This window comes from Capricornis sumatraensis, chromosome 1 (genome assembly GCF_032405125.1).
Source record: "Capricornis sumatraensis isolate serow.1 chromosome 1, serow.2, whole genome shotgun sequence".
Taxonomy (NCBI): Eukaryota; Metazoa; Chordata; class Mammalia; order Artiodactyla; family Bovidae; genus Capricornis; species Capricornis sumatraensis.
In genome coordinates this window covers 242,941,280-242,955,195 of record NC_091069.1, presented here as the reverse complement: position 1 = coordinate 242,955,195, position 13,916 = coordinate 242,941,280, and the positions used below count along the sequence as shown (strand labels likewise).

Sequence of the window (13,916 nt, the reverse complement as noted above, 5' to 3'; positions counted from 1 at the left end):
ATGTCAGCTCCATGAGGGCAGAAAACTTTGTGTATTTTATTTCATGATCTATCCTGAGTTCCTAAAATGGTACTTAGCATATAGTAGGCAACTGATAAAGAATGAGCAAGTAAATGGAGAGACAGTGAGGCTAACCAAAAGATTTAAAAACTCTATTCATTCTAACTAACCATAGATATATTTAATACCGAGTCAGAAAAAGGGAAACTTTATAATGCCAATCCCTTTGATGGTAACTTCTATTCACTAATACTCAATGTAATGATGTTTAATAAAAGAATAATACAATGAGAACATTAGATCCATTTTTTAACATTTAAATGAAAGTAACTAAAAAGTAAAATTACAAATTTATAAATCAATGACTTTGTGTATAAAAATTTCCTTGTTAAAAAACAGAGAAATTTTAAAGACTGCTTAAAATATCTGACAAAAGTTATGCTTTAAAATAATGTTGTAACCTGGTGCTTGGCAGTTAAAGATATCTGGAGCAAAAAAGCATTTTCCTGTTTCTTCAGCAATCAAGGCATAGTCCACCTGGGTGAGACCGCTTACAGCTGGCAAAAACAAGTTCCAGAGGCCTTCTGCTTTGGCCATTTCCTGTCAAGATGATGAATATGCCAGAGTGACCATAATTTATCACAACCTAAAATAGTTTACTTTTAAAAGATATTGGTATTTATGCCTTTCAAACTTATGAAGTTATTTCATCATATCCTACAACGTGCAGTCATTAATTCATTATAAATCAACATTTTCTCAATGGTTAAATAAATGACTTTTCCACAAAGCTTCCTTATATTTGGCTGAAAAACTAAATTTAGTTACTTGAGTGCTTCTTATTGAATCATAGCTATTATAAAATCTCTTCCATTTGAGTATAATTATGCCAAATACACTATTTTGTGCACTTCAATTTCTAACATGTGTTACCATTTGAAAACATGAAATTTGGATTAAGCCTATGTGGGACAAATACTCTGCCTCAACTTCAGTCTCAAGTGAAAGTGTTGATTGTATTTTTAATTTGAATAGCTATAAGAAGCTGTCTTCATTACATATCACACACAACACACTATGTAAACTAATTTGTATGTTACAGATTCTATTTTTAAATTTCTTTTTTAAAAAGTATACTTGAATAACTATCCTCTACATATATAACAAAAGTTGTCATTGATATAATTATCCTCTACATAACAAGAGAAGCGACAACAAACTAAAATTCTCAAAAAAAAAACCCTGCATATAAATTGTCCAGTTTTAAGGTCCTCTTATTTTTCTTACCTTGAGTTTATCAATTACTAAAGGTTTTTTCCATTTGTCCACTGAATTTTCATTTTGAACATAGAATTCAATTACCTCCTAAAAGTATAAAAAAGTTCATTAGTTAGAGTTAATAAAAGTAATGCCATAAGCTGCTAATATCCAAAGTAAATAAACATATTTAAGTGAAAAGCTCTTTCAGTTGCTATTGAATCAGTAAAATTTGTTTCTAAAATCAGACACAGAATTATAAAAAATTTTACAGTTTTTTTTTTTTTTGCATATCAGGCATCTAGCTTTGGTAGAGGGAAGCAGTGATCTCTGATCCCTCCTCTTGCCCTATTTGTGACATTTGTTTTTGCTTCCTGACTCTTGCCTATGTGGCCCATTGGAAACTAAGGCCCAGGCTAAGACATATAATTCTATGTGTAATATATAATCATATGTAATATATAATAAATAATACAATATTTTATTCTTCACAAAATTATGCTGCCTTGGTATTAGAGAATTAACTTTCAAAATCCTACACCAAGATTCGAGTGTTCCATTTTCAGTAAGATGGCATACTGGATGGTCATAGAATCCTCTCTCAGGGTAATACAACTAAAAATGCTGGGTAAAATATTTAAAATAATTTTAAAAATACATGTAATACTACATAGCTGTGCTGAAAGGAAAATAAGGAAACTCCTCAGAGGCCAGGAATAAAAATGTCTGACTTTAGGTGTGAGTGAGCACTGGAACCAAGTTTGTCTGGAGGGTGTAGGCTGGTTTATATTAGCCTAGATCCTAGTTTCCAATGGGCCACATAGGCAGGCAAAACCAAATGTCAGAAACAGGGCAAGAGGAGGATCAGAGACCACCACTTCCCTGCATCAAAGCCAGGATGCCTGATCTGCAAAACCTAAGTGGAAAAAAGTAGAAAATAAAAACAAAGAGCTGAATAAGACCATTCACAGGATGGAACAGAAAAAAGAAACATTCCTAACCTGAAGCCTGTCTTTAATCAAGTTTGAGATCTGAATTCACAGACCTATGTAGCCCTAAAGATTTAAGTCAAAAATTAAGTTTACACTGTTCCTGGTGGCAGTGCCTAAGAGTACTGCAGAAGCAAAAGCAAATTCACTCTGGAGGAAAAGTTCTTTTTTTAAAAGAGTCTTGACTAATCCCTGCAGATAAAATTCCATTCCAAAGAATGTGATTCCATAATGAAAAAAACTAAACACTCAAGGTAACAAGCCACCATTAGCAAGAATTAGCAAAAACAAAAGTTCAACAAAATAGAATCATACCCCCAAAGGCCACAGATAGAATAATGATTAAATACAGAATAAAAAGTATTTGTGTCCAATAGATTCCAAGAATAAAAGAAGGAATTAAGAGGCTGACAAAGGACTATCAAACTTGGGCAGACAAACCTGAAAAAGACTGAATACAACTTGAGGCAAAGAAAAATCACAGTAATTAAATTTAAAAACACAATTGCAGTGATTCTCAAACTGTGGTGGGCATCAGAATCACTTGATAAAACACAAGGGTTCAGACTGTATCCTTCCTCGATGAGTCTACTTGTATATTCCTATTTTTATAATCTTAACTAGCTCTCTAGGCAATTCTGACACAATCCAAATAATGAGATACACCCCTCTATGCAAGGTTGAATGATGGACTAGTTACATTCAAATAATAATAAATTGAAAGAAGGATCTGAAGAAATTACTCCTTTTTTCAATGAAGCACAGGAATTCAATGGGAGGAAAATATGAGTGGTTAAGATATGATGGATACAGACAGAATCATTGCTTCCCTTTTCAGATGTGGAGGAAAAAAAAGGAAAAAACAAAGAAAAATAAGCGTTTAGTAGCAGATTCTTATTAAAGGATTTTGATTCAAGAAGGAACATCTGGGTTGTAAGAAGGAATAGTAAATAAATAAAGTGATAAATACAAAGGTAAGTTGAAATTTAACAACTAGCTACATAAAAACAATAACAGTAATCTCTAATCTGTGAACTAAAATATTGGACTATAAGGACGTTTTGCAATATTTTGCTCTTAAAACAACTCTGTACTTATTTTCTACATATAGGCTAATAGAATTACTGAAATAAGGCTATGAACATTGATCAAAACTCTGTATTACAAAATTGTTTTCTAAAATTGTTTCACCAAATTACAGTCATATAAGTGAATATGCTAAAATGTTTCTTTTATTGAAGCATGGCTAGTCTAAAACTTCAAGAAGACAAAGGATGGCTCTTTCATAGTCACCACAATGAACAGTACTTATCATTTCTGTCAGGAAGTAAGTTAAGTTGGAAGACTTCCTGTTTATGGTTGTTAATTATTAACATTTCCATCCCTCACGTTGCCATGGAAATAGTAATGCAATTGTGTTTGATAAGAAATGTGTTATGTAACATGTGTACAAATTCCCATCTGTGACTACCTCTGTTTGACTCTATAGTTGTGAGAAATTACACTATGCCATTTGTCAGTTCAGTTCAGTTCATTCACTCAGTCACGTCTGACTCTTTGTGACCTCATGGACTGGACATCAGGCTTCCCTGTCCATCACCAACTCCTAGAGTTTGCTCAGTCTCAGGTCCATAAAGTCCATGATACCATCCAACCATCTCATCCTCTGTTGTCCCCTTCTTCTCCTGCCTTCAGTCTTTTCCAGCATCAAATGAAAGTGAAAGTTGCTCGTCATGTCCACTCTTTGTGACACCACGGACTGAGGTCCATGGAATTCTCCAGGCCAGAATCCTGGAGTGGGTAGCCATTCACTTCTGCAGGGGATCTTCCCAACCCAGGGATCGAACATAGGTCTCCTGCATTGCAGGCAGATTCTTTAACAGTTGAGCCACCAGGGAAGCCCTCCATTAGGGTCTTTTCTGATGAGTCAACTCTTCGCATCTGGTGGCCAAAGTACTGGAGCTTCAGCTTCAGCATCAGTCCTTCCAATGAATATTCAGGACTGATTTCCTTTAGGATGGACTGGTTGGATCTCCTTGCAGTCCAAGGGACTCTCACTTGTTTTCTCCAACACCATAGTTCAAAAGCATCAATTCTTTGGCACTCAGTTTTCTTTATGCCATTTATATAATTATTTAAAAGTTTGTATTATTTAATAGTGAAAAGTGAAAGTGGAATTTGCTCAGTCGTGTCTGACTCTTCGTGACCCCATGGCCTATATAATCCATGGAATTCTCCAGGCCATAATACTGGAGCTTTTCCCTTCTTCAGGAGATCTTCCCAACCCAGGGATCGAACTCAGGTCTCCCACATTGTGGGCAGATTCTTTACCAGCTGAGCCACAAGGGAAGCCCAAGAATACTGGAGTGGGTAGCCTATCCCTTCTCCAGGGGATCTTCCCAACCCAGAAATTGAACTGGGGTCTCCTTCACTGCAGACGGATTCTTTACCAACTGAGCTATGAGGGAAGTATGATTTGGAATTTTGCAAAATCTATATGTTGCAAAGAGTCAGACAAGATTTAGCAACTGAACAACACAACAATATGTGGTATGGTAGAAGTCAGAATTTAAATAAAATAATTTATCACAAAGAATCTTTCTTTAATTCTTAAAGTATGAAAAAATAGTTTATTAATGGAAAAGGAAAAAAGAAAATATGCTTGGTGCCTGATCAATTCTCCCCAGATATCACCTTTAATATTTAACTTTCTCATTCACTGACAGACACACTGCTTTGGAGTATGTTAGTTCATAGTCTGAAATCTGAGCCTATAAGTAATTTTGCAATATAATACATTTTTCACTTTAAACTTAAGCCTGTTAGAAAAAAAGAAGCAAGAATTCTTCCCTAATATATTATTAGATCCAGTAAAAAATATGACTAATGTTACCATTATATTAAAAGTGTGTTCTCAAGTATGTCATGTTGCTAGTTTCTGTTCTACATGCTATTTTAAGACTCCTTATTCATTTTAAATAAGAAGAATTGCTTTTATTTCATTTCCTTTTTTCTTCCAGTTTTATTGAGATATATGGGGTCGCAAAGAGTCGGACACGACTGAGTGACTGAACTGAACTGAACTGAATAGCACTGTATATATTTAAAGTATACAGCATAATAACTTGACTAACACACATCATGAAATGATTATCACAATGTTTAGTGAATAAACACATCCCATATAGATATAAAATTAAAGAAATAGAAAAAATTCTTTCTTTCACACATAACTGTAAGTTGTATTTATCATGCTGTGTATTGCATTCCTAGTTACCTATCTTATAACTAACTGGAAGTTTATAACTTTTGATTACCACCAATTCCCTCTCCCTCCCCTCCAGGAAGAATCATCTTTTAACATTTTAATGGATAATGGGTTCTCATGTTCTTACTTTATGATATCCAAAGAAATTTAAAAGGTCATTAGAAGAGCATAAATTGAACCTTATTTTTTTCCTGTTATAAGTTGGGAAGATATATAAAGTATTAAGAAAAAATCATCAGGAGTCTTACTACTAAAGATATATAATATTAAGATGTTAGCATATTATATGATAGAATCTTAATTTCTAGATATGACTGTTCTAGTTTTTATAAATATAGTTATAAAAATAGTGGACAGAATTTTATAGGCTTTCTCTCCTTCTATTTCGAAAAAGCTAATTACTTTTCTCCAAGCATCATTTCAAATGAGTGTGTTCAGAGACAGGGATTAGTACTGTTCAGAATCATTCTACAGGATAAAACATTTACAGATGTTAGTACAAGTTTTTAAAGGAAGAAAAAGCTCTCATTAGATATAATTTAAATTTGAAAAATGTGCTAACAAAATGGTTATGGCTTTCCTTGCCACACAAAATGTTCACAAACCTTTCCTTGAAAACTACAGACTGCTTTTTCTAAATTTATCACAAAGCATTTTATTGAAAATTCTTTGTAAATATTTTAGTAGCTGCATGAGATGAGCTTCAGCAGATGTATCATGATCCAACTTGTAACACCTCTTCTCTGCTTCCCTGGATTGGTCATTTACATTTAGGAATGAAAGAACAAGGCTACTTGGTTTCCTCTGCCAGTTGACTCTCCTTTGAATAAATCAGGTAGGCTGATAGGCAAGCTGGGGTCTACAACAAATCCCCCACTGGGGAAAAAAAAGTGGAGAACTCTTCTCTGGAGCACTAACTATAATTTGAAGCCCTGGTTTTCTGGAAACAAATCATCTGCTTTTTTAGAGTACTCTGGCAGCTTTTTGTATGGAGCAATCACTGCTGCTACCCAGGAGTGTTAGAAACCAGCCCACATATTACAGGTTTATTCTTCAATCAAATATCTTGATTTCTCTTCCTCTTCTCATTCTTGGTCTTTGTAACAGGCAATCATAGGGGGTCCATTGTAAAAAGGAAAAATTGGTTACCACCTGTATTAAAGACCTCTCTCACTGTGAAATTCTCCTGAAATGTGGCTTTCTATTAAGGTTTAGTCTTTGGTATGATCCATCCTGCTTTCCAAATCCAATTTCCATCCTCTTTTCAAAACCTTTAGTCCCCTGATGTGCACTTTTCCTATTTTTGTGCTTTCAAAAATACAGTTTAAAAAATTTATTGTTAATTCAAGGGGATTTTCGTCCAAGATTTCAGTCTGCCATCTTCAACTCAAAGTGGTGTATTTTCTTTTTAATACCTCAAAGTTCAGAATTTTATTTTTAAAATTTTAATTTTACAGGGAGTAGAGTTGATTTACAATGTTGTGTTAGTTTCAGGTTTACAGAAAAATGATTCAGTTATACATATACATATTCTTTTTCAGTCCCATATTGGTTATTAAAGAGCATTGAGTAGAGTTCCCTATGTTATACAGTAGGTCCTTGTTGATTATCTATTTTATAGATAGTAATATATATATGTTAATCCCCAACTCCTAATTTATCCCTAATTTATCTCTTTCACCTTTCCCCTTTGGTAAACATGTTTGTTTTCTAAGTCTGTGAATCTGTTTCTGTTTTATAAATAAGTTCATAAGTTCATTTGCATCATATTTTCAGATTCAACATATTAGTGATATCATATGACATTTGTCTTTCTCTGACTTATTTCACTTAGCATGATAATCTCTGGGTCCATTCGGGTTGTTGCAAATGGCATTATTTCATTCTTTTTTATGACTTAGTAATATTCCATTGTATATATGTACCACATCTTCCTTATCCATTCATCTGTTGATGGACATTTAGGTTGCTTCCATGTCTTAGCTATTAGAAACAGTGCTGCTATGAACATTGGGGTGTATCTTTTTGAATTAGAGTTTCTCTGAATATATGCCCAGGAGTGAGACTGCTACATCATAGGGTGGCTCTACTGTTAGTTCTTTAAGGAATCTCCATACTGTTCTTCATAGTGGCTGCACCAATTTACATTCTCATCAATAGTGTAGGAAGTTTCTGCTTTCTCCATACTCTCTCCACAATTTATTGTTTGTAGATTTTGATTGCCATTCTTACTGGTGTGAGGTGATACTTCACTGCAGTTTTGATTTGCATTCCTCTAATATAAGTAGTGATATTGAACATATTTTTATATGCTTTTCAGCCATGTTTTCTTTGGAGAAATGCCTACTTAGATCTGCTTATTTTTTGATTGCATTGTTTGTTTCTTCGATATTGAGCTGCATGAGCTGTTTGTATATTTTGAAGGTTAATCCCTTGTTGGTTCCATAATTTGCAAATATTTTCTTCCATTTTGTGAGCTGTCTTTTCGTTTTATGGTTTTCTCCTTTGCTGTGCGAAACCTTTTAAGTTTAATTAGGTTCCAATTGTTTTTGTTTTTATTTTCATTCTCTAGAAGGTGGATCCAAAAGGATATTGGTGCAATTCATGTCAGATAGTGTTCTGCCTATGTTTTCCTCTACAAGATCTGACGCAGGATACAGCATGCTTGGGGCTGGTGCATGGGGATGACCCACAGAGATGTTATGGGGAGGGAGGTGGGAGGGGGGTTCATGTTTGGGAACACATGTAAGAATTAAAGATTTTAAAATTAAAAAAAATAAAAAAATAAAAAATAAAATTTTCCCAATTTAAAAAAAAAATAAAAAAAATAAAGTTACCATTAAAAAAAAAAAGATTTATAGTACTGTCTTACATTCTGGTCATCAGAAGTTCAGAATTTTAAAACTCAAAATTGTATATATACTAACTAGAGCAGAAAGTCTGCAAAGTGATACCTTAACCACTGACCACATTTAAGAAGTGACTATTTTGGAAAGCACTTCTTCATATTAAGCTATATTCCACACTGTGAGCCAAATTCATCTTACTCTGGATCTTCACTAAAAATATTATAATTATTCATATAATTCAAGCAACAATAGTAACTGCTCTATAAACACATATCAACACTGACAATTTTTGTTGAAAGAATTTTAGTCTTTTTCAGTTTCCTATTTAATTTGTCTCACCTAGCTCTAGAGCTCTCAGAATCACAGAAGATTTAAATGGGAATTAATTATGTACATAGTCATACCTATTCATACTGTAGATAAAGAAATTGGGCCTCTGAGAGATAAAGTTATTTGTCCAAGACCACCTAATTTGAGGCAGGAATGCCTTATACAGTCATAATAGTTTTTATCTTTTCTTCACAGCATTTATCATCTCTTAATGCCTTTCTTTCATGCTAAAGTATAAGCTCTATAGGAGTAAAAAGACCTGTCTTCTTGTTCTTCCTTTTACTTTCAATGGCTTGCTAGGTGCCTAATCCATTACTTGGTACCCAATTATTATTTGTTAACTGAATGAATGAGTGTGTCACATTGCTTCTCTACTCTCAGTGAATTTACTGAAACTTAACACTTTTGAACTGTGGTGTTGGAGAAGACTCTTGAGAGTCCCTTGGACTGCAAGGAGATCCAACCAGTCCATTCTGAAGATCAGCCCTGGGATTTCTTTGGAAAGAATGATGCTAAAGTTGAAACTCCAGTACTTTGGCCACCTCATGCAAAGAGTTGACTCATTGGAAAAGACTCTGATGCTGGGAGGGATTGGGGGCAGGAGGAGAAGGGGAAGACAGAGGATGAGATGGCTGGATGGCATCACTGACTTGAAGGACGTGAATCTGAGTGAACTCTGGGAGTTGGTGATGGACAGGGAGGCCTGGCGTGCTGCGATTCATGGGGTCACAAAGAGTCGGACACAACTGAGCGACTGAACTGACCTGAACACGTTAGAACAGAAGCCTGTGAGGGGAATAGTGGTAGTAGCCATATACAGTTTCAAATAATATACAAAATTTTCTGGGTATGCCCTTTTTGTTTAACATAAACTCCTTTTAATTTTCAAAGGGGCTCATAAAGAAAAAAAAGGCTGCCACTGCCTTAGGAAAAGACCCTCAAAGTAATGTTTTTACTCTATTCAAAGATCTTAACTTTACAAACAGCTAATTCCCTTCGACTTAGTTTTAATTCCACAGATTTATGTGGCATTCCCTTGGCATATTAAAGAAGCTTGGAATTTTTCAGGATTAGGCTCTGTAGCAGTTCAGTGCTAAGGTGAGAAGGGGCATCTAGGTAAGGATTGACTGCAAAGAAATGATACCAGGGTACTCCTAGAAGAAGAGATAACAGAAGTAATTCATCAATAGTCTTGAAGCGCAAATACATTCTGTTTATTTATAGAATACTTACCTTTTCCACTGGGAGGATATGTTGTTTCATGAACTGCTTCACCCTAGTAAGAACTTCCTGACCTGTCCTAGTCTGTACAAACAACTGACGGGTAGTATCAGTCTGTGGAAGTGCAGTGCTGAAAGATCTTTATTTAAAAAAAAATTACAAAGAAAGAAAAAAGTTACAAAGATGTCCAAAATCATTATTACAGATTTCTGAATAGAATGTGAAGTCTTCCCCTAATTCCCCATAAATATCTCTCAGATAGAGCTTCCGTATTTTGGAGCTTTTTTTTTTTAACCTTTATGGTTATGAGAGGAATGCAGAATCACTTTATTTTGAACATTAAACTTTAGTGCTTAAAGCACTTTTTGGAGAAAACATAGCCTGGCATGACCTCAATCAATGGGAGTTTAAAATCTTTATTGAATTCACCTTTCAAAATATATAAACAAGAAGGCAAAGAAATTGGACACAAATAGAATTAGACACTCTCAGTATTTGCCTCACAAATACAATTGCAGGATGTCATTATAAGTAAGACCTTTAAAGATCATTATGAAGAGCAGCACTGTCATTTATTATGTTATAGAGATCACAAATATTCATGTATAAGATGAAGTGTAAAATACAATGGTCCTAAAGTGATGTCAGGCCTCCCTGGTGGCTCAGACGGTAAAGAATCTGCATGTAATGCAGGAGCTCTGGGTGCAGTCCTTGGGTCAGGAAGTTCTCCTGGAGAAGGAAATGGCAACCCACTCCAGTATTCTTGCATGGAGAATTCCATGGACAGAGGAGCCTGGAGGGCTACAGTTCAAGGTGTCGTAAAGAGTCAGACACACAGAGCAACTAACACTTTCACTTTCAAGGTGATGTCATGGAAACTTGAGGCTTGGGCAAAATTTCCAGGGGCAACATGATTCATGCATTCAGTAAGTGCTATATATCACACTGTTGTTTTTTTTTTTTTTCCCTCTAACTTTTATTTTACATTGGAGAGTAGTTGGTTTACAATGTGTTAGTTTCTGGTATACCAAAGTGATTCAATTATACATATACATATAGTTATTCTTTATCAGATTTTTTTTTCCCATAAAGCCTATGGGAATATTGAGTAGAGTTTCTTCCACTATACAGTAGGTTCTTGTTGATCATCTATTTTATGTATTGTAGTGTGTATATGTTAATCTCAATCCCCTAATTTACCCTCCCTTTGCATCACACTTGTTAGATGGAGGTATGGTTTGAAAAAGTGTATTAGATGCCTCAGAAGTGCCCCACTAATGGACATATGAATTAAAAGATGCTTAAATGTCTGAATACAGTTTCATGCAATTTGATGGTGGAAGAGAGCAACATTTTTAAGCTTAATAAATCATCTTATATAATACGTAATTTTAAATAGGTATATGTAAGTAACAAACATTAGAAGGGAACATTTCAGAATTTTATCAATATCCTTAAAAGTTTATAATTCCACTTGGCAAAAGAGAAACCTCTTAATATTAAATTGATATTTCTTTATATGTGAAGTCAACTTATTTTCAAGCATAAAAGAGATTTACTAAAAAAAAAAAAAAGAAAAAAAGAATAACCATGGTGACAGCAGTAATCCTTGTGTTGTAAGCAATAAAAACAATCCCTATCCTTCTAAAGCTTATGACCCTCACATACCTAATACAGGCTCTATTTGAATTAAACACGGAATCTATATTTTGCTTGCCTTTTTGAGAGCCGCAATCCAATTTCTGCCAGAGGTTGCACAACATTGGCATACTGGAAGCTATTTTCAGATGCATTATTTCCCAGAAGATATCTATTATAAATACCCTATAAGTAAATTAACACAAAGTGATTAAAATTCAATGAAAAGTATTCTTCAGTTATCCAGTCTTCCCAGTTTCCCAGCTATGTGAATCACTAAACTTACAAAGTACTAAGATATAAATCAGACTATCAATTCTATTAATTTACATGCAGGAAAAATCATGCCACTCCAAATGAAAGTATTACATGCTTATCTTCTGGCTAACATACTCTAATCATAACAGAATTATAGCTGGAAATCAAACCAAACTTCAAAATTACTTCAGCAGTTACCAAAGATACCAAATTGGCAAGTTATATCATCTCTAAAGATCACTGTTCTACTTTCATAGTGGAGAAAAAAAAAAAACTAAAGAAATCAAAATAAAATTAAAAATTACAAAACAAAAAGAAGACAATGAAATGACTTCTAAGAATACTATATCCCCTTTTTTGGACCTTTAATTAAGGTGAAACTCTTCTCCTTTGAATAGTGTTAGTGGAATGCTCAACTTTTTTTTTTTCTTACCTCTCCCTATTCTGTGCCTCCATCATAATATATTCTCTGGTTCCCTGCCCCAAACAGTATCAACTGAATTTCATTAGTTTATTTCTGTATATAATTCTTTGTACAATATTAACACTGTAATCCAATTTCACATTTCTAGTTAATATGGAATGTTTATGATCATCTCTAAAGTTACTACTATATAGTTTACGACATAGAGTAGTTTATGACATATTAATTTCAATCATAAACCATGTCAAGTTTTCATTTGAAATGAAAATCCATTTTAATTTGAAAGCCTATTTGGTATCTTTCTTGTGGAAACTGACAAATACAGAAACATACCATAAATCTTATTGTGAGAAATCCATCCAAGCAACAAGATTAATTAATATGATTAATATGATTCTAAACTACAGGATGAGATGTAACACAACAATTTCTTAGAAGATATTTCAAGTATTGGAGGACAGCATGGACTCTGAGGACAGGGAAAAATAACCATAATTTTCCTTAATCTTTTTTTTCCCATTCCCTTTGTTTCTAAAATCTCTTATTTACTTGTTCTTCCTATAAATCCTAACCCCTTGCCAGTGATGAAGCATCTTAATTTCTTAAATAAACAAAGATTCAAACTTAGGTTAATGAAAAATTAGTTTAACGAGGTAGTATAATGAAGAATGCATTTGTTTAAACTGTAAATTTAAAAAAAAACTGTAATTATATTCAACTTTCTCTCAAAATTTGTCATATTATTAGGAAAAAAGACAATTTGCTTATCTTCACTCAAAAACATAATTAAGAGGCTTCTGTATGCTAGGTACTGTGCTAGGCTTTGGGAAATACAATGATAATTCTTTCCTCACCATCAGCCCTGATTAATAAATGGCTTTACAATCTGAATCAGATATCACATTAGAGTTTAGCTCTTTCTTATATTGATATTCAGGAAATAACCAATTTTCACATGCTTTTCTTCTTTTTGTCATTATGTCTTTCTCTCTCCCTTCCTCCATCTTTTTGGTCTATTATACCACATTTTCTACTCAACTTTTTCCCTTGCCAAATTCCTATTCTGTAAACTCTGGATTTATATTTTATTCATGTTTGGTATTTGTCATTGTGGAAAATAAATTGATCTAAAGATATTATATAAGGGAATTCTCTAGTCCAGTGGTTAAGATTCTGTACTTTTACTGTCAGGGGCCTGGGTTCAATTTCTGGTTAGGGAATTGATTCCACAAGCCAAGCCAAGCCAAGCCAAAAAAAAAAAAGAATGTAACACCCCCCAAAACCAAAAATATTTTCAAGAGTACATCAGTAAGTAACAGTGAAACACATGCTAAAAAATTAATTACCTGTGCTATTCCAGCCATTTTAAAATATGAAAGGGCAAGAAAGAAATTCCAGTTAGGAAGATTAGGATTAATTCCCCTGCAGTGGCAATATATTGAAATCAGTTCTTCCATTGATGGTATCCCTATAAAAACAGTACATACCATGAACTTTAATAAAAATGTCAGGGTGAATAATTTTAAATGTTATAATACATATAAAATTGAATATAAAACCATTTTCTACAAAGCAAAACATGCTCCAAGTATTTATTTCCAAAAGGATACTATATAGAAATAATTACATTTTGTCACAAATTACTAAAAGTGGAATGGCACACTTTAAAAAAATTGATAAAG

At 33.7% G+C, this 13,916-nt stretch overlaps 1 protein-coding gene across 1 annotated transcript in view; it reads right to left on the bottom strand.

Moving 5' to 3' along the window:
• ACAD11 (acyl-CoA dehydrogenase family member 11) overlaps positions 1 to 13,916 on the bottom strand; it is a 114,879-nt gene that overhangs the window by 45,995 nt on the left and 54,968 nt on the right. Inside the window, exons 7-11 of the mRNA XM_068988579.1 lie at positions 13,581 to 13,702; positions 11,632 to 11,738; positions 9,927 to 10,053; positions 1,288 to 1,365; positions 462 to 600 (exon numbers count right to left, since the gene is read on the bottom strand). Coding sequence (XP_068844680.1) covers positions 462 to 600; positions 1,288 to 1,365; positions 9,927 to 10,053; positions 11,632 to 11,738; positions 13,581 to 13,702 — 573 coding nt within the window. The remainder of the gene's footprint in view (positions 1 to 461; positions 601 to 1,287; positions 1,366 to 9,926; positions 10,054 to 11,631; positions 11,739 to 13,580; positions 13,703 to 13,916) is intronic.